Here is a 25284-nt window from a genome sequence, read left to right as displayed (position 1 = left end):
AGTTATTTATTATAATTTTGTAACTTACCAAATTTTTAATGTACCGTATAAATGTTAATCGAATACTAAATATATTAATAATTATTTGATTGTAACGTACAAATTTTTAATGTAACATATAAATTTTAATCAAAACAATAATTACATTGATAATTATTTGATTGTAACGTACCAATTTTTTAAAGTAACATATAAATTTTAATCAAAACAATAATTGTATTAATAATTATTGGATTGTAACGTACCAATTTTTTAATGTAACATATAAATTTTAATCGAAACAATAATTATATTAATAATTATTTGATTGTAACCAACTATCCTTTTTATGTACAATTTAATGTTAAATAAAAAACGATTTTTAATAATAATTATAATTATTAAGCTTGTATTAAAAATTAGGAGGAATTTTTGGAACAAAGGCCAAGTAGGATTATGATGATGTGGACATCTTTAGAGGAGAGGATTTTAGAATAGGCTATTTCTAAAAACTCTAAATTGTTAGTATAAAAATTGTTCTTTTTTTCTTCTAGTCATGTAATGAGATTCGTTTATTATATGAAATGAAATAAAATAAAAATAAAAATAAAAGGGTATAGATAAGTTGATTTTATCCAATCAACTATTTCTAGTTACAACTAGAATTGACAAAATCACCTTAACCTACAATTTTTCACCCCGTTATCCTTTGTTTTTCTCTTCCTCTTCTATTCTCTCATTAACTTTTTTTCATTTCAAACTAGTTACAAACCCGTGCTTTGCACGGGGTTAGCTACTTTTTTGACAAAATATTATATCGGACGGATAGATTGCGAAATGACAGATAATTATAAACCATAACACAATATTTAGAGTATTTTTGTATCACGGGTTAGAAAATGAAATGTTCAAAACGGCTTATCACGAGTAACAAATGAAAACGTCAAGGACTTTTTTTGTAGAGAGACACAAAGCAAGTTGCAGCGAAGACAACAATTGAGAAGGCTAAACGTGCATTGGAAAAGTAGCGGCTTTCAACAACTCAATAACTGTAAAGTTAATTTAGTAGAATAATTGTGAACTGTGTACTTGATCTGATCCACCACCCCTGCACTATGCAGAGTCAATCTAACCTCGTGGGTAGCCACTATACGGGTACTCGTGGGTATTCAGGTATCCATGGGTACCCATGGAGTTTTGAATTTATTTATTTTTTGGTACAAATAAAAACTTCTTTTAATTACCAAAAAACCTCAACTTTTAAACATCCATATATAATCTGTTCAAAATTTCATAAATCATACATAATCCATAGGAAATTCATGATTCTTAGATAATCTATATGTTTTATGATGTGAATGAAGTGGAAACGGTGAACCTAATAAGATGAATTAAAAAAAATTAAAATAAAAATTGGATATTTTTTTATTCCTCTAAAATACTATTCCTTAAATTTAGCCAATCATAGGTTTTCAGTTACCAAAATCAAAACATTTTATACCCATATAATTAAAATTTTGGCAGATAAGTAAGCAAGTTACGTCTTCAGGCGTGTGAAATTTTTAGTTATAACTTGCTAGCTTACACCTACTCATTATTTCGCAGATGTAAGTTAGCAAGGTATACCTTCGGGTGTATTCGACAAATTTGTAGTTATAAAAACTAAAAGAATATTATATCGAAGGGGTACAACTAATATTGATAATTTAAGGAATAGTATTAGAAGATCAGTGAGGGTTCTGGATGCATGAAATCAACTTATTTCTATTTCTGCATAATAAGGATCCTTAAAACTACAAGTGTCTTTAAAGATTATTATGGTTTATGACTTATTGAAATACAATAATCATCCTTGGCAAATTTGCTTAGTAAGAAATAATCTCTCAAGAAAATTTGCTGATTGTTTAAAGGAATACTTCCATTAGAAGAGTTTGTGAAAGGCTATTATTCTCAAGGTAATTGTAGACTAATATCCTATTATTTCTTTCAACACAACAACCATACAACTTAACCAAATTTTCATGCTCTACTTCAGAGATCACACTAATCTCCGTCAAGAACTCTTTCACCCCTTGTCTTGATTCAGCTGAAAGAACTTTTATAGCAGCAAGTTTTCCATTTTTCAGTCGTCCCTAATCATCCACACCGTAATACAATTAAGGTTTCATACTAAACGATAAGAAAAGGAACGAAAAAACAACGATCAGGTAGTAGTCTAGATTACCATGTAGACACAACCAAAACCACCCTCTCCAATTTTATTGGCAGGACTAAAGTTATCAGTCACATTACTTGGTTCTTTCTTCTCCTTCAATTCAAGCTCCTGTAAAGATAGGGATAGATATACTCTTTCCAAACTGCAACTGCAAAGTTCTTGATTATGAAGTATCCATCTCCTTTCCACAGGTCCTGAAAACAAAGCAAAAAAGAGGCATGTGAATTTAAATTACGCTAAAGTTTTTTATTTCCCTAATCCATTCCCTTTGCTTCATATGCAACTCGGCAAATGAGGCATGTGAATTTAAATTATCATTAGAAGATTATTTCTTACTGTTTCATGCTACTCAAATGCTTCTTTAGAGCCAATTCAACTTCCTCTCTAACCTGCAAAGAAGTCACATAGCATCATCAATTATATACCAGTAAAAGTGGAACAAAAATCCAAACCAGCTCCTCCAAAAACATAATCAATATATGGTATCAGGCCAAAAGAATAGCCACCATAAAGTGGATACAATACTACTACACAAGTTATTTACAGCCCACAAAGCATGGTGGTAACTCACAAAAAACACTTAAATACTAAGTAAATGAATTCACTTATTCTAAGATGCACTTAACCACTACAAAAAATCCTAAAACCAAATAATATTGCATCTTATAAAACATAATAAAGTCATACACAAATAAACAGAAATGAACATGATATATATAAATGCAATGGACATAGGTACTCAATAGATAGTCTCGGCCAATATATAATGAACATAGGGAAGACAAAAATTAAAACGAAGAAGTTTTAATTGCAGGTTAATATATATAGTAAGTAGATCAAAATCAAACTATAACCAAGACTTTTAGCAGTTTCTTTTGAAAACATTATATTTATTTATCAGATTGTCTAGATCAAAAGACAGACTTTTAGCAGATTAAAAGAAGCCGAGAGAGTAATGAATCATATCTCACCTGCCTGGCAACAGCCAAACCATCCGCAAGAAGGGACACTGCCAACGAAACCTGCAGATAGACTTGAAATGCAGCCACGGATGTTGCTCCATGGTGTGCAGCTAATGATGCAGCCAGTGTAATAGAAAACCTGCAAGACAATAATGAAACGGGAAGGACAATCAATGGAACTACCAATTTGAAGGAAAAAGGAGTAGCACGGAGTAAATTTCTAAGACAAATTTGACGTATACATAGAAGAATATCATAGGAATGAAAAGCTTGGAGGTCAATATTAACTCATGAAGAACAAAATGAGTAGCAGTTAAGTAGGAAAATAAAAGTATCTCTAAATTGACAATGATGAAATGACTACTCATTACCATATTGGTAAACTCTTTCATTCAAACAAAGAAAAACAAAAAGAAAAATTAAAACCCTCAAAAGTCTACCGACTATTTCTTCACTTCATATCATATTTTTATTCTTTCTAATATTCCCTTCTTATTCTTGCTTGAAAATTAGTCTTAACTACTTCCTAGCTCTCCACACTGTTGTTGAAAACAAAGACCTGTCCTGCCAGCAGGTTACTACAAAACCATTTTCTTCTCTCATTCTATATCCGTCACAATCATAACCCTGTAGAAACCTTCTTGCCTGCAGTATACCATAATAGCTTAAGGGGACATAACCAAATCCACAGGAATCAAGTCTCATAAACCATTTATGAAGTTTTTCATGTCTTTATTAGGGAATTGATTGATGAATAATATCGGATCCTTTTTTTATCAAGTTTGTACACACATATGCTTCTCAAGTTTGAATATGTTTCAGTGACACTGTTAAGAAATAAACCAACCATAAAAAAATGTATCAAAATCAACTAATTTCCTATCATAACCCATGCAACAATTTAATTGCAACCTTTTTATACATTTACTATTGCTGCTATCAAAATTGTTTTAATACTGTAAATACACTTTTGCTAGAAAGAGACACCATATGATTGAATGAAAGGATATCATCTTTCATTCTCATTTCTCAAAGTTTAACATAATGTCAGAGATGTGTGAACCAAATTCAGAGGCATGTAACTATTGTTTGCTCAGAGAGAATGCAGCTTAATAGCAACTTACAAATATGAGGTAAGTAACCATTGCTGCTAGTACCTCTTGCATAAGATGCAGCAGTTCTAATTAAAGCTTGTACTTGACCTTCCATCCCCTATTCATGTGAATTGGAAGCAACAATACCTCTCCTAAACAACATTCAACACATACAAATCAGGACATATGAGGTTTATATAAATTAACTCATCAAAATTTAACAGACTCAAATCAATTCAAGTTAATATCCTGCAAAAACAACTTCCCAAATGAGTACCAATCTGAATTTCTCCATAAAAAACCTGCAAAATTGTAAGAAAATAAAAAAAGGATATATACAATGTGATTAAAAAAAAAAAATCAGCAATCAACAGACTTATCACAATTGAGAGGCTGCACAATATCTCAGAGGCTGCACAGTAGTTTGATTTTAAAATTAGAAGGCAGATCAAAACATGATTTTTTAACAAACTCTCCTAGAAAGAGGACATTTTACTACCAATGGAAAATGATGTTAGCATTGTTATCACAATTGGCAAAAAAAATCATGACATTATTCTTTCAAACTTTGAATAAAATTTCATGATAACATCAAATTATGTAAAGTCACTATCGAAAAGAACTAAAACCGAATAAAACAAATCAAAAACTAAAATTTGGGGTTCAACTGGTAAGCAAGAAGAAAATCCCTATAAAACAAATCAAAAAAGGGAAACATAGAAATGATAGAAACCCTAAGAAAATCAGTCTCATTCACTAAAATTTATATATATTACGACATTTTTGTAAGAGGCAACAAATACTCAAGAAGCCATTGGTTGCAATAGACAAAGCAGTATACCCAGGCCAGTTACAAACCATGTTATACTTTTTCTACCACTTTCTTGAGATCAACACCATATCCATCAACCCTTGAGGCTATTCCGTTTGTGGTAACCTGTATTAAGGAAAAACTCTATTTATTTTAAGTATAGGCACTAATGCTCAAAAAGAAGTATCTTTCAAATACAATAATGAGAAATTCTATCATAGAATAAATGTGATACCATGCTGAAGTAGGAAAGGATCCAGAAATATTTATAGAATAAAAAAAATAGTATTCTTGTATTTGAATTGATAAATAGTAGGGTTTCAATCTATATTCAACAATAGTGATTTCTTTAAACATAGATAAAATTCAAATGAAATGGGTTCTTAACAACCAAATGTATCAAAAAGGATAAGCAAAAATAAATTAAACTCCTCCGAATCTATGGCCAAATCCAAACTAACAACAAAGATAAAATACGCATACTATCATGATTCATAATTGTGATATGAGAAGAGCATCAATTGAATCAATGTAATCAATGTAAGATAAAATCATTAGAGAAATGCCAAGGAAACCATAGCGAATGATTCAAATAATGCCTCAATTAACTAAGAATCAATAGCCAAGAATTGTTTACTGTCTTATTGATTAATTAAGTAGTGTAATGAAAATTATTAATAAGACACATTCATAAATTGTGTATTCTCTTAGCCAAGAATCTCTACTGTAGTTAAAAGCTTTTAATTGCTTTGAAAGCTAGTTAGAAAAAAGGCCATAGTGAGGCAATTAAAAGAACATCACAATAAGTTGAAACGAAGCACACATTCAAGATAAGTTTTCAGGCACACCAAATTATTTCGGTCAAAATTACTATCTATGATTTAGGCGACTACATGATTATAACAGCAACAATAGAAACATGCTTCAAAAACTATACTTGAGACAAATCCAGTCCGTATCAGCCGTATCAGGCCAAAATTCAGAAATTCCAATGGTTAAATGAATGTATATAAAACAATATATAAATTAGGCTCAAAGGAAAATAAAAAAGAATGAAGGGGAAATATCATTCGAACATTAAGAAAAGAAGGGGAAATAGCTCATGCTAACAGCATGCATTGATGAGAAGTGCTTGTGAAAAACTACCTTTGTCCATCCTCTGCTGTTGTGCTTGTGCTCTTAATCACTACCTGTAGTGGAACTAAGCTCATCGTCAACATTCAGCAAAAGAAAAAAAAGTAGAGAAAATGTAGAGAAAGAAGGAAGAGGGGATTAGAAGAGATGAGGATGCAGGAAGTACACAGAGGAAGAGAGAAGTCATGTGTATCTTAGAGAGTGTTGAGTTATGAGATTGTAAAAAGTAAAATTTTGAATTATGGTAAGCAAGTGACTTAAAGAACATGACTATCCTCAGATGCCATCAAATCAAATATGTTGATGAAGAACCAAGATTTACCCTCAAATGCTCTCCATTATTATCCTATCTTAAATTGTGTTAGAAGCTGAAAATTTGACAAAGAGACTCATTTTACAGGCTGATCAAAACAAATCTAAGGCACAAGTTTGAAAAGTTCTACCTCTTCTTGCTGTTCTTCTAATTTTTCCTCCTCTTCATTCATTAGTTCATCCCACCATTGTTTCATTTCTCTCAAACGATCCTTCATCCTTTTTAGCATCTGCAATCACATAAAAAACAGGAAAAAAAATGCAGGATTCCAAATCCAGAAAAAATCAATTTTTTCTAAGAAACAAAACAAAACAAATTATAATGATCACTAATTTCCCAAGTTCATAGACAACAATTCCCATTTAGAGCATAACAATAAATTCATACAACAATTTCAGTCCTATACAACCAAATTAAAGCCTAAAAGAAGAAACTCACCTTGCTAAATCTGAATTCTTTCACAAGCTCCCAAATTAAAGCCTTTGAAGCATTCCATTCCCTTGCTTTCAGAAACCGAATCAAGGTTTCAGTTACATGTCCTTGATGAACATTCTGCAAGTAACATCAGTTAATTAGCTCCCACCAAAGCACTCTATCTAATTGAACCTTTCATAAGAGATTGGCATATCTCATCAAACCATATCAGAAAATTTGAGTCATTACCTGCCATTGATTTATAAGAATATTGTTGAAGCACCAAACACTATATGAGACAGAGATATAACTACTTTCAACTTATAGATCAAACTACATCAGTTTTTAAATTACAAATTATAACTACTAAAAACTTATAGACCATAGATCAAACTACTTTACAAAATATAGTCATTATCAGAATGATTTCCTATACTGAGAGATTACTATCAACTTGAAGCACCAAACACAACTTTGAAACTGCTCCAACATGCAACATTTCATGTAAAACTCTAAAATTTGCAGAATACCTACAAATAGAACACATAATTCTAACACCTCTATCACTTGCAACATGAGAAACCCTCAAAATTTTCTTTGACACAATAGCCAATCCAGCTCACTCTTCAGGGTTTCCCAGCTGCCTAAAAAAATAAAAGCATTATTTTTGCTCTTTCATATTTATTTCAAAATAAGATTCTTTAAACTTTGATATTTATCTAGAACTTAAAGCTAGATTTTAAATCAAGTAGGAACATACCAAAATGCCCTTGAGATCAATATGAAGGTTATTGTTTCTATCAATGATGAGTTCAGCAAGCTCTGGTACATACTTTCCTGCAAAACATGTTTTATGATTAATTCAGAAGACTAAAAATGACTTTCTTTTATCATTAAGAATCGAACTCGATACTCAGACGCAACGATTTTGATTTCAATACCTGCATAGCTCTCTCCTGCTATGTAAAATGCTCTTGTTCTATATGATGGATACTTGAGAAACCAATTGTGCAGAAAAGTGTAAGCATCAATAGCTGTTTCAAATAGTCAATAGAGCACAATTAAAATTGACTATAGACTTATTTTCTAACATTTGATGATCATTTTGAAAAAAACAGATATTTATATGAATTTAGAACATGTGAAGTCATCTCTTAGTTGTGCATATTCACTGGTTGTATTTGAGTAAGAAAATCCAACTCCAACAGGAGATTCCAAGAATAATATGTTTGCTTCTGCATGATATTACATTCCACGTATATAAAAAATACCAAGCATCAATTAACAATTCAAACTAACTAAACAAAAATCAGGCTTACATCTTTTGTATCTGTCCTCTCAAAGACCACCACAATAAATTTCAGATTTATAAATTTCAAACAGCAACACCTACAATTTGTTCACAAAATTAAACAATTTGATGAATCAATTATGCTAGCAAGTTTAATCAAACTCAACATATCACCATCTTGACCTACAAAACAACATCCCATCAGCACAACATTCCATCAAAGTCTAATTCGACCGCAATTTAGGCAGCATCAACAACATTAGAGACCTCAATTCTCAACGATATCAAGAATAGCGACACAACCGATCGTTATCATTACTACTACCATGGTTTAAAACCTTGAATATGGCTATCCAAACAAACAAAAACATAAATAACAAAATTGCAATAGTCAAATATTATACCTGTAAACAATTCAGAACCCTTGGCAGAAACATCTTTCTCAACACGAACCAAGGTAGAAGAACCAACACTTCAAGAAACCTGCTTATCAAAACCACTTTTAGAACCAAAACCAGAAGCCAAATTCTTCGAAAAATTCGTCGAAACCGTTGAAGAAGAACCATTAGAATAACCAATTTTCCTAGAATTTGAACCAGTAGAACCACCACTTGGATTTGAAACACAAATAGAAGCTCTCTGAATCAATTCATCAAACAGTGAATGAACATTCTCAAAAACTATTATAGCCCTTCATAATGTTTAACACAAACAAAAACCCAGTAACATTAGGCACAAACAAAAATAAAACACCAGGCCAAAACAAAAACATGCAACAACAAATCAAAACCTCAATCGATTAACAACAAACAATCTCAATCGCACAAAAGAAAAAGGAAAACAAAGAAACTAAAAATAACATCACAAAAAAGAAACATGCATGCCGATCAAAAATCAAAAACCCACCTTTGATCGATGATGAAGAAAAACTGAAGAAGAAGGTGGGTTTCTCAGTTTCTCTTTTCTCAATTTCTCAGAATCCCGCAACCGCACCCACTGAAACGGAAGGTTTCTCAGTTTCTTTCTCCACCCGTATATACAGTGAAAAACCTGATGAATTTTCAACAAAGCACAAAAAAAGCAAGAAAACACAAACTGATTCAATAAAGCATTTTTAGAGACATGCATGATCTCAGATGAACTTAACATTACCAGAAACACCAGAAGGACCACTTTGGGAACCAAACTTTCAATCCGCTGCAATTTCGTCTCCGGAATCGCCGAATCTTCCAATCCCACCGCCGACGAGTTCCTTCTTCCACTTGGTCACCCCTTTCCTCTTCTTCTCCTCTCCCTCGACCTCCCTTCTTTTCCTTCTTCTCCTCTCCCTCGACCCTCTCTGTCCCGTTCTGTTTTGCATAACTTTTTTTTTCTTTTCACAACCGTACCAAAACATATATATATGGGGGAGATAGTGATTTACCGATTTACCAAAATACCCCTCCAAGGGCAAAATCGTAAAACGCACGGACAATTATTTTTATATTTAGTTTAGTAGACAATTGTTCTCTATCCAATTTTTATTGTGTTTCAACTCAACCATGATGGTTACTGTAACAGCCCGATTTTCGCTAGTTTTATTTTATTATTTATTTATGTGTGTTATATGTGCTCTTATGTGATTATTTGCCTCTGTGTGTATTTTTGGTTGGGAATCGTAGAATTCGGTGTTAGAAGGGTATTTTAGTCATTTTGGACTTAGGGGCATTTTGGTCATTTTGAGGGCAGTGGCAATTTTGTAATTTTGCAGAAAGTTATTTTTTTAGTGTTTAGTGGAAGTTATTATTTTACCAAGTTACTAGAGAGGGTGTAGTAATTATTTTAATTACCGTTAAGTGACCGTTAGTGTTATATTTTACCGGTAGGTGAGTAGTAACATTTTTAAGGTTGAATTAGAAATGGGTTAGGCCCATTAAGGTTTGTGAGATAAGCCCATTAAGTGAGCCTTTATAAACTAATGTTAGTGAGAAGAGATAGGGTTACAACATTTTCATTTCATTTTTCATTTGAGAAGATAAGAGATAGAGGCTAGAGAAAAGAACAAGTGCAAGGGTTAGAGGCAAGATGGATTCATCATCTAGGAGCTAAATTGAAGCTTGGGTTAGAGAATCTTGGTGCTAGAGGTAAGAGGGTTAGGTTTCAACCATAATTCACATCTTTTTCTCTTTACCCATTTTTGTGAAATTGTTGAATTGAACCTAATTACTTTCAAATTCGTGTTCATGTTTTGATGCAATGTTTGAGTATGTAATTTGAATGTTAATTGAGTTGTTGATGATGAAATTACATGCTTAAGTTGTGGTTATATGTATACTTTGCATTTTTGCCCAAAAATGGTGATATGAGATGTTGTTGTGATGAATTGTTGGTGAATTCATGATGTTTAGCTGCTGTTGTTGTTGATAGATGTTGTTGTTGATGATTAAAACATTGGGTAATCATAATTGGAGAGTTTGATATGACTTTGTGTTGTTTTGTTTGAAGTTTGATGAAAATGGGTCAAATGGTGATTTTTGTTAGGAGAATGTTTTGGGGCAAATTTTATATGGAATTGGGTGTCTTTTCATGTTTAGAAATGTTTAAACAAACTTTGGGATCAAATTTGAGCTTTGGGAAGTCAAAATTGGGGTTTTGGGGTGAAAAAGTGAGTTTTTCTCGTAACAGGACTGTCCTAACTCGCCACAGCGAGTGGGAGGCGAGTTGGAGGCGAGCAGGAGGTGCTTTCGGTGATGCTTACTCGCCTCGCGAGTAGATTTACTCGCCACGGCGAGCTGCACAGTGGCAGCATCCCCTGTTTCGCATTCTTGCGTCTTTTTCCCTCGTTTCTGTTTTGAATTGGTTTTCGGTGTAAACATGAAAGTTGTAGATAATTTTGTTAGCTTTCCAATGGCTTTGGTTTGACTTGAAAATGATTCTTGGTTTTTGAGTTATGAGGCAAATACTCCAAGGTGGTCTTGGTGAAATTTTACGAAAAATCCGCATAACTATTTCTAAGTCGACCCAAACCTTATGGATTGTTTCCAAACTTTCAAACTTATATTTTATGAGTTCAATTAAGGTGTTTAGTAGTATTTAAACTATGATGTGAGGGATTTAACTTGTTTTACTTAGAAAATGGAAAATTTCTTGAAAAGTGTTTCGGTGAGACGAACTTTGTGATTTTTATGAATTCATCGTATTTGGCCGATGAAATGCTTATGTAATTCTCTACTGCACATATGTGTGACTTGAGAGGATACATGGCATAGGCAATTGAAGTCGTTTACTTGGTTTTGGCTTAGGTGCTCAATTATTTTCAATATTGTGATTTTTGAGACGAACTTGATTGAAAATGATCATTGAAGGCCAATTGCTTATGAACCCTCTATGATTAGATTGATATGATTATGAGATGATGTATGAATGGTTGTTAGGTGATTAATATGATGTCTGTGATCATATGTTGTAATTGTTCTTTTATTTGGAATGTAAGGAACTATGTGGAGATATGAACTATATGATATAGTTGAATGATGATTATAGCCGTTGACTTATAGCCGTTGATTATAGCCGTTGAATTGTTGTGAACATATGCATAGTGAATTGAGTCATATGTTCATGCATCATATGTCGTGTCGGATGTTATATCCATATTGCCGTTGACTATAGCCGTTGATAATGATGTTTTTGTTGCATCATGGGTGACGACCTTGAGGAGAATTGGTACCACATGCATCTAGATGAGTCTAGAGCCATTGCATACTTGTTGGTGAATTGAAATGCATTTGAGTTGATGATTGAATTTGTTAATTGTTGATTAAGATGGTTGATTTTGTGATGTGTGTATGTTACACTTGTGGGTATGAATTTGAGATGTTGATATTGAATGATGTGAATGTTAAGAATACTTGTGAATACGTGTATGGTTTGTTATCCATCGTTCTTAAATGTATCTTTCATTCTCAAAGTTTCTTGATTAATTTTAAGTGGATTATGATGATGTAATGCTAACCCTCAGTGGTTTACCACCTACCTTTCCGTATGGACGGGTAGATGGAGTGCAGGATGCTTAGTTGTGCTTGTTGATGCCGAGGAGTGGAGTTCCTCTTTTTCATGCAAGTGTCTAGATTAGGGCTCTGATCTAGGATAGTCTTTGCATGTTGTTTATTTGACTTTGTATTTTGGAGTTGTTGAGATATTCTGTTATCTGAGATTTGAAGGATACAGTTGTATTTAGTTTGAAGATCCAGATATGTTTATGAATTATATGTCGTTCCGCTGCTATGTTGTGTAGCATGATATTTATGCATGTATGATTTGTGGTTTATTCGAAGACGTAGCATCTATTTCTAGAATATGTTAGTATATTCGCGCGTTTTACCGCTTATTAGAAATAGGGTGTTACAAGTTGGTATCAGAGCCGTGGTCAATCTTGTCCAGACTAGTAGACTAGTGTTTGTTGATTTACCCTGTTAGTATGCGAATGGTAATGAGTTACCTTCGGTACTTGTTCTTGTGTTGTTGTGCTGTTGTTCTTATCTGTTGGTTGGTTTTGTGTAGAAGTGAGATGGCTGGTGGTAGAGATGATGCGGCAATTGCGCAGGCTTTGGCTTCGATGGCTCAGGTGTTGGCTCAGGCTAATGAGCAGGCGGCAGTTGGTCATCGTGATCCTGGTGAGGCTGAGGAGCGAAGGTTGGATCGTTTCTTGCGAAACAGTCCGCCGACGTTCAAGGGTAGATATGACCCGGATGGAGCTCAGAGTTGGGTGCAAGCCATGGAGAGGATCTTTCGTGCTATGGTGACTAGTGAGGATCAGAAGGTCAGACTGGCTACTCACATGCTTGCTGAAGAGGCTGAGTATTGGTGGACCAATGCTAAGGGAAGGCTTGAGGCTGGTGGAACTGTGACTTGGGCTAGGTTCAAGACTGAGTTTTTGAGGAAGTACTTTCCTGAGGATTTGAGGACTAAGAAGGAAGTTGAGTTCTTGAACTTGAAGCTGAAGTAGCAATAAACGTCACAAGAAAGGGGGGTTTGAATTGTGACCCTTTTTAAATTTTAATTCTGAAAAGAAAATTAAGTATATGTATGCTTAAGAAAGTTCTTGGTTAGTGTTACGTGAGTAATAATAGAATATTATAATATTAGGACCAGAGAACTCTGGATAATAAAATAAGTAAAAGGACCAGATAGTTCTGGAATAAAAGACTGAAATAAATAAAGCAGTAAAGGACCAGAATATTCTGGATATATAACTGAAATAAATAAAGCGATAAAGGACCAGAAGGTTCTGGATAATTAATTAAGTAGTAAGTTAATTATTTAATTTTAGTTTAAGGACCAGAACACTCTGGAAAATTAATATGATTAGTTATAGTTATATGTGACGGCCAGAATATAAGAGATAAGAGAAGAGAGAGAACACAAGAGATTTATCCTAGTTCACCCAACGTGGGCTACGTCTAGTCCCCACACTTTCAGTGTGAGATTTTTCCACTATAGTTTCAAGCCACCAAATCGTCCTTAGTAGCACTACAGTTCTTGATCACACCAGATCAGTCTAGTCACAATTCTTGATCACACCAGATCAGTCCTATCTCAAACTATTAAGCCCAATAGACTTGAGATCTAAATACAAATTGTTTATGAGAGGTTTAGGTTGTGGATCCTATTTTCTCAACACTTGTTTGAGATTATGATAAAACAAACTTAAAGGATTATGATCCAAATCTAGTGTAAGAGTAGAAGTTTGTTTGTTTGTAGTTGAAGAGCTTGAAGAACTTTGATGAATATTCTTGATTGATATTCACGTGAGAGAGACAATTGATTTTGCTTTGAGAGATTATGTATTCTTGTTTGTAAGCTCTTAAGAAACTTAGTGGAGGTATGCTTGCTTTTATAGAAGCTTTGAACTTCATGCTTCAAAGACAAAGCCAGCTGTGTTGTCCTTCCATAAAACATCCCATGTGCGTGTGTTTTCTTTCTTTGAAGTGCAAGGATGCAAAAAATGAACTCTTTGTGAGTTGCAGAATGTTCTTGAGAACATTCTTTGAGTTCCAGCTGTTTACAGCAAGCATACACGTAAAGGATCACCAGCTGTGATGTGGTGGCCATGTGAACTGGTCCTTATCTTTGTTGTACTTTCAGCAGACCATCTTGAGAACATTCTTTGTTTGTTGTGTAAGCTTCACCAGAACCTTCTTCTTGTGCAGCTTTAATTCTTTCTTCTTTCCTTTAAGACTCACGTGAGTCTTTGGCCTTTTGTCATTGAATATTCTTTTTGTTGCCAAGCCTTTCCTTGTCATTAGATTGCTTCCTTTTTAATGTTATTTATCAAAGGTATCTTTTTATCCTTTTTTAGTGAAACAAAGGGAACAATATTTTCTTGCTTTCAAATGATGCACGTGCTGTAGCAGAAAGTGCACTTGTGTCTTTTTGCTCTTTTGCTTTGATGAGATATTTATAAGCTTAGAATGTTCTTCTCTTTAACAAGAACATTCTTCATGAAACAATTCTCACAAAACATATTAGTAGATAACAAGTAAAAAACATATATAATGTTTGTGATCTTTAAAACATCAAATAAGGATTTTGTCCTCAACAATCTCCCCCTTTTTGATGATGACAAACATTTATAATTTGTTTTTGATTTTGATATTTAGAAATTGAGATTTTGATAATAAAGTGAAATAATTTTATCAATAGCTCCCCCTCAATTTTAGCATTCTAGATTTTTTAAATAACTTGAGAATATATGCGAATATTGAACCAAAATAACATTGCATTCTTATAATGATGCTAACACATTTTTCAAGTCCAGCATGGTTCAAATACATAAGATAGCAAAATAGCATAAAGACAAAATATAAGAGTACATAATACAGAAGTACATGGAATAAATATACAAGGCAGCAACATTTTTTAAGAAGCAAAGCAACCTAAACTATGTCCTTGTATGCATTAAATGCGCAGCAACAGTATTCCAGAGCAAAAGTACTTCTATTATTTTCTCCCCCTTTGTCACATAAAAAAGGAGGGAATGCATCAGAGAATCAAGATGATGGAGAAGACCCATCTGATGAAGATGATTCTGAAGGAACAGGCATGGGCATAGCAGGAGGTGAAGGAACAGGCATGTGCAAGACTTGTGAACCACTGCCTAATTAGTGTTCTTTCCATGGAATCATATACAATATGATTCATAATACCATGCAGAAATTCAAACAGCTTGAGAATGTCTTTCCTAATCCTTCTAATGTTTTTCTCAGTTTTTGAACGCTTAGGAGGGCGCTCATTCATTTGAGGAGGAAGAGAAGCCCCAGTTAGAACATTAAAAGAAGGAGAGGAAGATTTCATAGGAACAGAAGAGTCATAGAATGGTGGATCAGCAAAGAACTTGTCTATTGATTCAGATCGAAAAAGAGCTGAATAATTGTGCCTTGGTGGAGAGACAAAGATAGGAGCCGCAACAGAAATCTCATTTGCTGGAGCAGCTTCTGCAAAGAAGCTTTTCATTGCATCCAAATTTTGAAATTTAGGAAGAATGGGATGTTTGGCAAAATTGTCTAATAGCCTAGCATGCTCTTGTGAGACAGGAGAACTTTCTCTAGGAGTTGTGATTTCATTTTGGAGACAATTCAAAAGGTGTTCCATAGAGATTGGACTTTTCCTTTTGAGATCATGAGATTTAGACACATTTTCAACAGAAAGAGTTACAGACTCAGGTTTGGTTTTCATTTGGTGAACATTTTTAGGTCCAAATGTTGAGATTTTGAAACTGGACATCTCATCATGCAAAGGGACTTTGAGTAACCTAAAGATTTTGCATAGGGCCATTCCATATGGGACAGTGCTTGTTTTGTGTGTGGAGTTAGCAGCAAGCATCATATTTTTGAGAATGATGAATGGGAGATTAACTTGTTCTCCAATAAACATGTGATAAATTAACAGAATGTCATTGTGGGAGATGTGATTGAAAGTGCCATTCTTAGGAAGAAGGCTGTTGTGACACATGTTTGCAAGGATTTGGGTAGTGTGTAACAGATTTGAATAAGATAAATCAGTTGCATTTGGTTGGTAAATTGTATCAAACACAGTATTACGATCTAGATGAAGTACATCATACCAATCATCACCAAACACAGCTGGACCTTCTAGAGGAATGTTCAACAACTTAGCTATTGTTTCTAAGTTAATTTCTACCTTGACTCCCTTAATGTGAGAAATGATCAAATTCTTTTCAGGATAACATTCAGCCATACAATAAAAAGCTTGAACAGCTTCAGGGTAATACTTTTCCCTAATTTGTAGGAATGGAACCCAACCTAAAGCATCAGGGTATTGTTTGACAAATATTTCAGAATTTTGAAGTTTTTCAAAATCAAAGTATCGACCTACTCCAATAGGTCTAGATGCCCATTTGTCAAAGAAGGTTTTGGTTAAATCAGGACTGATTAGAGGAATACGACTAGACTTAGACACAGATAGATTATGAGATTTACCCCTTTTTGAAACTGACTGCTTGGTCTGAGAAAGTTCTGAGTCTTCAGTGAGCTTCCTTTTTCCCTTATTCCTGATTCGAGAGCTTTCCCGAGAACGTTCTGGAGCAGCTTGAGCTTCTTGTTGCACAGGAGACTGTGGAACTTCCTTTGGAATTTCGATTGGAGAAGGAGGTTTCTCAGGGACGATTGTTGATTGTGGTTCAATTTCAACAGCATCATAGGGATTAGGAAAAGATTTGCTTTCCTTTTCTATTGGAGGAGCGATTGTTTCCTTATTTGTAGTGAGAGGAGTAGTTTCCTTAAGAGTAGGAAGAGGAATGACATTCTCAGAAGTAGGATTAGGTTGTTGAACAGTTTCTTTTTGGACAACATCATCATCATCATCGCTGATTACATGTACTGTGTTGTCTACTACATTTGTCTTCTTCTTTCCTATTAACCTTTGCGATTTCCTTGGAGCCAAATTTGGAGCTGAGGTTGCTTTCTTTGGTTTAGATTTAAGGTGAGGAGGGGTTTGATTCAAATTAGGAGCAGAGGCTTGAAAGAGAGGTGGAAGCATGAAGTTTAATGGCATGGCCCTTACTGGAAGAGAGGGTTTGGTTGGAGTGGGTTCAGGAAGTGAAGAAGGTTCTTCAACAATGTTAGGGTTTGAAGATGGTTTAGGGTTAGGCTCAGTTTGAGGAGAAGAATGAGGAGTAGCTTTGGTTGGAATTTGGTAGTCAGAAGATTCTGGTGAGGCCGGTGGAGGGTTCATCGGAGAGGATGGCCGTGACGGTGGTGAGGGAGGTGATGGAGAGCAAGGAGGAGAAGGTGAAGGTGAGGGGGTCCTAAAGTTTGCATGGTTCCCTTTGGTTCTAGCCATGAATTTTGATGAGTGTTGGTTTGATTTTTCTGGAAGAATAAGAGCAAGTTTTATAGAGAAGATGGAGAGGTAATGTTTTAGTTCTTTGGTGGTTTTGAAGAAAAGAAGTAATGGAACCGGTTTTAGAGATAGAGAGGGAAGGAAATATTGATTTGATTGAAGGTGGTTTTGGGCGCAGGAGAGAGATAGGTGGGCCAGACCAAGTGATGTGATTAGCATCAATTTAGTGTTGGGAAGAGAAATATAATATTTTTAGAAAAAGCTAATGATGCATTTAGTTAGCCTAAGTGGGAAGATTAACCAAATTTTTGGACGTGAGTCCCAAGTTTACACACATAACATCAAGAGTGTTCACAGAATGTTCTTTATGGATTTTTATGAGGATTTTGAATAATATTTAATTTTTCTTTTATAAAATTAAATCTATCTTCTACAAGAGGTTTAGTGAATATATCTGCTAATTGATTTTCAGTGTCAACAAAAATTAATTCAATTTCCTTTTTGTTCACATGATCTCGAATAAAATGATGTTTTATTTCAATATGTTTTGATCTTGAATGTTGAATGGGGTTTTTTGATAAATTTATAGCACTAGTATTATCACAAAATACTGGAATATTTGTGTACCTTTTTGAGAAATCTTCGAGTTGATTTCTTATCCATAATACCTGAGAGCAACAATTTGCTGCTGACACGTATTCTGCTTCAGTGGTTGATAAAGCGATTGTGTTTTGTTTTCTACATGACCAACTGACAAGTGCATTTCCAAGAAACTGACATGCACCACTTGTACTTTTTCTTTCGATTTTGTCTCCAGCATAGTCAGCATCACAATACGCTATTAAATCAAAAGAAGAACCTTTTCTATACCAAAGGCCAAGATCAGTAGTACCAACTAGATATCTAAAAATTCTTTTTACAGCAGTTAAATGAGATTCTCTAGGAAAGACAATATCTGGTCTACTAGCAGTTAAGTACAACAGAGATCCAATCATGCCTCTGTATTCTTTTTCAGAAATATTTTTTCCGTTTTCATCTTTGTCTAAACTTGAAGACGGATGCATGGGAGTTACCATTATTTTGGCTTCATTCATTTTATATTTTTTGAGAAGATCTTTAATATATTTTTCTTGACAAATAAATATTCCATTTGATTCTTGTTTAATTTGTAAACCGAGAAAAAATTTTAATTCTCCCATCATACTCATTTCAAATTCACTTTGCATGAGACCGGAAAATTCTTCACACATTTTTTCATTTGTTGATCCAAATATAATATCATCAACATATATTTGAACAATAAGAAAATTTGTTTTATCATCTTTTCTAAAAAGTGTTGTGTCAATTGTTCCTCTAGAAAAATTATTTTTGATTAAGAATGTACTTAACCTCTCATACCAAGCTCGAGGAGCTTGCTTTAGACCATATAGTGCCTTTGTTAGTTTAAAGACATGATGAGGTTTATTTGTGCTTTCAAAACCGGGAGGTTGGTGCACATAAACTTCTTCATTTAAGAATCCATTTAAAAATGCACTTTTAACATCCATTTGAAAAAGTTTAATGTTTTTATGAGATGCATATGCAAGAAGAATACGAATTGCTTCTAACCTTGCCACTGGAGCAAAAGTTTCATCATAGTCAATACCTTCTTGTTGATTATATCCTTGTGCAACAAGTCTAGCTTTATTTCTAATGACTTTACCTTCTTCATCTAGTTTGTTTCTGAAGACCCATCTTGTTCCAATTACACTTTGATCTTTAGGTTTAGAAACAAGAGTCCATACCTCATTTTTTTCAAATTGAGATAGTTCTTCTTTCATGGCATTTATCCATGATTCTTCACATATTGCTTCCTTTATATTTTTTGGTTCGATATGTGATATCATTGCCATGTTACCATCATTGTTCATAAAAGATCGTCTTGTTCTTATCCCATCAGATGTATCTCCAATGATTTGCTCAGGAGGATGATCACCAATGGTCTTCCAACTTCTTGGTGGTGCTTGTGGAGACTGTTCTTGATTGTCTTCATTTTCTTTTTGAGAAATTTCTTCTTCATCTTCTTTGTTAATTATTAGATCATCGAATTCATCAAAGACAACATGCATACTAATTTCCATAGTTTGGTTTCTTAGATTAAAAATTCTGTATCCTCTGGAATTTGTTGCATATCCTAGAAATATTCCTTTATCTGATTTTGAATCAAATTTTCCTAGATTTTCTTTATCATTTAAAATATAACAATAACACCCAAAAATGTGAAAATAAGAGATGTTAGGTTTTTTATTTTTCCAAAGTTCATATGGGGTTTTGTTCAAGATTTTTCTGATAGAGACACGATTTATAATATAGCAAGAGGTATTTATGGCTTCAGCCCAAAAATATTTTTCTACATTTGATTCACTAATCATTGTTCTTGCCATTTCTTGTAATGTTCTATTTTTTCTTTCAACTACTCCATTTTGTTGAGGAGTTCTTGCGCATGAAAAATTGTGTGATATTCCTTGTTCATCAAAAAAGTTTTTAAAATATGCATTTTCAAATTCTCCTCCATGATCACTTTTTACAGAAATGATTTTTAATTCTTTTTCATTTTGAACTAATGTGCAAAAAGTTTTAAATGCTTCAAAAGCTTCATCTTTATGTTTTAAAAATAACACCCATGTATATCTGGAAAAATCATCAACTATAACAAATCCATATTGTTTTCCACTTAGACTAGCAGTTCTAACAGGGCCAAATAAATCTATGTGAAGAATTTCGAGAGGCCTTTGAGTAGAAATATCATTTATAGGTTTAAAACTGCTTTTAACTTGTTTTCCTCTTGTGCATGCTTCACATATTTTATCTTTTTCAAAATTTATTTTTGGAAGCCCTCTAACTAGATTAAGTTGAGAAATTTTTGAAATAGTTTTCATACTTACATGTCCAGCTCTTTTGTGCCAAATCCATTTGTCTTTTTCAAAACCCATAAAACATGATTCGGCTGGAAGATCATCTAAGTATAAAACATATAAGTTCTTTATTCTAGAACCGGTGAAAAAAGTTTTTCCTGAGGATATTTGTTTTACTTCACATATGTTGGTTTTAAAACTAACTTCAAAACCACTATCACATAATTGACTTATGCTTAGCAGATTGTGTTTTAATCCTTCAACATATTGAACATTTTCAATTTTTGCAGTATTTTTCTTACCAATAATACCTTTACCTTTAATTTTACCTTTGTCATTATTTCCAAAGGTAACCAGTCCTCCTTCTTTCTTTTCGAAGGAGATGAAACATTGTTTATCCCCTGTCATGTGCCTTGAACAACCACTGTCCAAGTACCATGGCTTTTTCCTTGCATTTTGAGAGGATTCCTGCATTTTGAGTTAGTTGTCCCTTAGGTACCCATGATGAATTGGGTCCTTTGTGGTTAGTTTTCTTAAGCTCAAGATTTTTAATCTTGAGAAAACAATTTATTTCTAAGTGACCTATTCTTTTGCAGTATAAACATTCTTTTCTTTTCAATCTAAGAGAATGTTCTTGAGAATGTTCTGGGTTCATTTGATGAGAATGTTCTAGTCTTGTTTCTATTTTCTTATGAAAGCAAAACCTTTCAAGATGTCCATTTTTGTTACAAAAGGAACATTTCATTTTATCCTTTTCAGGTATAAAGAAATTTTCATATATTTTTTGGTTTTTGGAAATATCAAAACCTAAACCAGCTTTATCAAATATTCCTGCTTGAGAACCCATAATATTTTGAAATGTTTCGGTTGATTTGATAAAATGATTAAGATCATTTCTGAGTTCTTTAATTTCGATTTTTAGCAAATCATTTTCAGTAACTTTAGAAGTTTCTGGAAATTTATTTTTGCTAAGGTTTTTGATTTTTTCAGTTGCTTGAAAATATGAATCTTGCAAGTTTTGAATGATTTTCTTTTGATTATCGTTCAAGACTTGAAGTTTTTCTTTTTCTTCTTTTATCTCAAGAACTTCTTTTTGTAGAGAATGACATTTGTTTGTTAAGAAATTTGAGTCGAATAAAAGACTATCAATTGTATTTTCTAGATCCTTATTGTTAGTAATAATTTGTTCTTCATTATCAATAGTAAAATCTAAAAGAGGTTTGTCAAAGAGAAATACCTCGTCATTTTCTGAGTTTGCCATTAGACAAAGATTTGCTTCAATGTCTTCTTCTTTTGGTTCTTCAAGATCATCCCATGTAAACATGGATTTTGAGTAGGGCGGTTTCTTCTGACTCTTCTTGTTTAGTGGGCATTCATTTTTGTAGTGTCCTTGTTTGTTGCATCCATAGCAGGTTACTTGACTTTTGTCTGTATCTCCTTTAGGATTTTCTTTTCTATTTGGAAAGTATCTTTTTATTTGATCTCTTCTTCTAATCATTCTTTGAATTTTCTTTGTGATGAGTGCTAGTTCATCTTCTGCTTCTTCTTGAATGATTTCTTCTTCTTCGGTTTCTTTGATCTCTTCATTTTGTGTGGGTGAAATTTCTTGATCATTTTGGGAAGCTTTTAGAGCGATCATTTTGCCTTTTCTTATTGGTTTATCTTCTTGAAGTAATGTCTCATGAGCTTTTAGTGATCCGATGAGATCTTCAAGAGCTAAAGTGTTTAGGTCTTTAGCTTGAGTGATTGCAGTGACCATGGGTCTCCATTGAGTTGGAAGACACCTCAGTATTTTTCTTATTCTATCGTGGGTAGAATAAGTTTTTCCAAGTGATCTTAGTTCATTGACTATAGATGTGAATCTAGAGTACATTTCATCAATGTTTTCATCTTCAATCATTTCAAAGATTTCAAACTTTCTAACACCAATGTCAATTCTTGTTTCTTTAACATGGCTTGTTCCTTCATGATGAACCTTGAGAGTATCCCACACCTGTTTTGCAGTATCGCATTCATCAACTCTTTCACTTTCTTCCATGCTTAGTGCACATGATAGAAAGAGTCGAGCTTTAGAATTTAAGAGTATTTTTTCTTTATCTTCTTTTGTCCATGAAGCCTCTGGTGTAATTACTTTTGTTTTAGTAATGTCATCAGTTGTCATAGGTATATGGTTTCCGTCAGTTATTATTTTCCACATATCCACATCTTGAGATCTTAAGAATAGTTCCATTTTTCCTTTCCAATAGTAATAGTTTTTACCATTGAAGTATGGTGGTCTAGTACATGAGAGACCTTCTGGTATGTATTTTTCTTTTGACATTGCTTCTTTCTGAATCTTTTTCCAACACGTGTTAAGTGTTTTTTGTTTGGAACCGGGCTCTGATGCCAATTGAAGTAGCAATAAACGTCACAAGAAAGGGGGGTTTGAATTGTGACCCTTTTTAAATTTTAATTCTGAAAAGAAAATTAAGTATATGTATGCTTAAGAAAGTTCTTGGTTAGTGTTACGTGAGTAATAATAGAATATTATAATATTAGGACCAGAGAACTCTGGATAATAAAATAAGTAAAAGGACCAGATAGTTCTGGAATAAAAGACTGAAATAAATAAAGCAGTAAAGGACCAGAATATTCTGGATATATAACTGAAATAAATAAAGCGATAAAGGACCAGAAGGTTCTGGATAATTAATTAAGTAGTAAGTTAATTATTTAATTTTAGTTTAAGGACCAGAACACTCTGGAAAATTAATATGATTAGTTATAGTTATATGTGACGGCCAGAATATAAGAGATAAGAGAAGAGAGAGAACACAAGAGATTTATCCTAGTTCACCCAACGTGGGCTACGTCTAGTCCCCACACTTTCAGTGTGAGATTTTTCCACTATAGTTTCAAGCCACCAAATCGTCCTTAGTAGCACTACAGTTCTTGATCACACCAGATCAGTCTAGTCACAATTCTTGATCACACCAGATCAGTCCTATCTCAAACTATTAAGCCCAATAGACTTGAGATCTAAATACAAATTGTTTATGAGAGGTTTAGGTTGTGGATCCTATTTTCTCAACACTTGTTTGAGATTATGATAAAACAAACTTAAAGGATTATGATCCAAATCTAGTGTAAGAGTAGAAGTTTGTTTGTTTGTAGTTGAAGAGCTTGAAGAACTTTGATGAATATTCTTGATTGATATTCACGTGAGAGAGACAATTGATTTTGCTTTGAGAGATTATGTATTCTTGTTTGTAAGCTCTTAAGAAACTTAGTGGAGGTATGCTTGCTTTTATAGAAGCTTTGAACTTCATGCTTCAAAGACAAAGCCAGCTGTGTTGTCCTTCCATAAAACATCCCATGTGCGTGTGTTTTCTTTCTTTGAAGTGCAAGGATGCAAAAAATGAACTCTTTGTGAGTTGCAGAATGTTCTTGAGAACATTCTTTGAGTTCCAGCTGTTTACAGCAAGCATACACGTAAAGGATCACCAGCTGTGATGTGGTGGCCATGTGAACTGGTCCTTATCTTTGTTGTACTTTCAGCAGACCATCTTGAGAACATTCTTTGTTTGTTGTGTAAGCTTCACCAGAACCTTCTTCTTGTGCAGCTTTAATTCTTTCTTCTTTCCTTTAAGACTCACGTGAGTCTTTGGCCTTTTGTCATTGAATATTCTTTTTGTTGCCAAGCCTTTCCTTGTCATTAGATTGCTTCCTTTTTAATGTTATTTATCAAAGGTATCTTTTTATCCTTTTTTAGTGAAACAAAGGGAACAATATTTTCTTGCTTTCAAATGATGCACGTGCTGTAGCAGAAAGTGCACTTGTGTCTTTTTGCTCTTTTGCTTTGATGAGATATTTATAAGCTTAGAATGTTCTTCTCTTTAACAAGAACATTCTTCATGAAACAATTCTCACAAAACATATTAGTAGATAACAAGTAAAAAACATATATAATGTTTGTGATCTTTAAAACATCAAATAAGGATTTTGTCCTCAACAGAAGCAAGAGAACCGTTCAGTGGCTGAGTATGCAGCAAAGTTTGAGGAGCTTTCGAGGTTTTGTCCGTACATCAATGCGGAGGATGCTATGGTCTCTAAGTGTGTGAAGTTCGAGAGCGGTTTGAGGCCCGATATCTATCAGTACATGTGTATTCAGGAGATCCGAGACTTTGATACTTTGGTGCATAAGTGTCGCATGTTTGATGAAGCTGGAAAGGTCAAGGTGAATCATTATAAGGCGATGAATGAGAAGAAAGGAAAGAGTCATGGATTTGGGAAGCCGTACAACAAGGACAAAGGAAAGAAGAAGGAATCTGGTGGAGGCTCTAAGCCGAATGTTGCTGATGTGAGATGCTACAAGTGTGGAATCTTGGGTCATTACTCTAGTGATTGTCGCAAGGGTGATAGTTGCTACAAGTGTGGACAGAAGGGTCACAAGGTATTTGAGTGCAAGAAGGATATTACTTGTTTCAACTGTGGTGAAGAGGGTCATCTTAGTACTAAGTGTACCAACCCGAAGAAGGCGGCGGGGAAGGTGTTTGCATTGAATGCGGAAGAGGTGGAGCATCCGGATAATCTCATCCGAGGTATGTGTTTTATCAATAGTACTCCTTTGATTGCAATTATTGATACTGGTGCTACTCATTCTTTTATTGCGGCTAGTTGTGTTGAGCGTTTGGGTTTGGTTGTGACTCCGTTGTCGCGAGGGATGGTTATCGATACCCCGGCTAGTGGTTCGGTGACTACTTCCTTAGTATGTGCTAAGTGTCCTGTTAGTTTTGGTAACGTGGATTTTGAGTTGGATCTTGTGTGTCTTCCATTGAAGCATATGGACGTAATTTTTG

The 25284-nt window shown here is 33.9% G+C and overlaps 2 protein-coding genes across 2 annotated transcripts; both read right to left on the bottom strand.

Annotated features, from left to right (window-relative positions):
• Nucleotides 1-1723: 1723 nt before the first annotated feature.
• Nucleotides 1724-14494, bottom strand: LOC146900560 (uncharacterized). Its single transcript, XM_085736959.1, has 15 exons — nt 14342-14494; nt 9120-9263; nt 8711-8852; nt 8062-8157; nt 7864-7956; nt 7683-7759; nt 6947-7060; nt 6639-6737; nt 6518-6541; nt 6208-6251; nt 4281-5187; nt 3166-3295; nt 2531-2583; nt 2204-2388; nt 1724-2111 (listed from the first exon to the last, which is right to left on the bottom strand). Exons 1-11 carry the CDS (start codon nt 14492-14494, stop codon nt 5169-5171), a joined length of 1005 nt encoding a protein of 334 aa, XP_085593085.1. The 3' UTR covers nt 1724-2111; nt 2204-2388; nt 2531-2583; nt 3166-3295; nt 4281-5168.
• Nucleotides 14495-20454: 5960 nt separating this feature from the next.
• LOC146900559 (uncharacterized) lies at nt 20455-24441 on the bottom strand. Its single transcript, XM_085733835.1, has one exon. It carries the CDS (start codon nt 22764-22766, stop codon nt 20841-20843), a length of 1926 nt encoding a protein of 641 aa, XP_085589961.1. The 5' UTR covers nt 22767-24441; the 3' UTR covers nt 20455-20840.
• Nucleotides 24442-25284: the final 843 nt, after the last annotated feature.

This window comes from Medicago sativa, chromosome 8 (genome assembly GCF_051527215.1).
Source record: "Medicago sativa cultivar Bolivia chromosome 8, Bolivia_mono, whole genome shotgun sequence".
Classification (NCBI taxonomy): domain Eukaryota; kingdom Viridiplantae; phylum Streptophyta; class Magnoliopsida; order Fabales; family Fabaceae; genus Medicago; species Medicago sativa.
This window is presented reverse-complemented; position numbering and strand designations above follow the sequence as displayed.

Bases quoted from the DNA above. Each gene is read 5' to 3' on its own strand.
- LOC146900559 (XM_085733835.1), bottom strand. From the start codon at position 22,766: ATGTCAAAAGAAAAATACATACCAGAAGGTCTCTCATGTACTAGACCA.
- LOC146900560 (XM_085736959.1), bottom strand. From the start codon at position 14,494: ATGACAAGGAAAGGCTTGGCAACAAAAAGAATATTCAATGACAAAAGG. The intron at 7,957-8,061 runs GTTCTAAATTCA...TATTTGAAACAG, and splicing joins ACTAAGAGATGACTTCACAT to CTATTGATGCTTACACTTTT. The intron at 6,252-6,517 runs GTAAATCTTGGT...GTTCCACTACAG, and splicing joins ATAATGGAGAGCATTTGAGG to GTAGTGATTAAGAGCACAAG.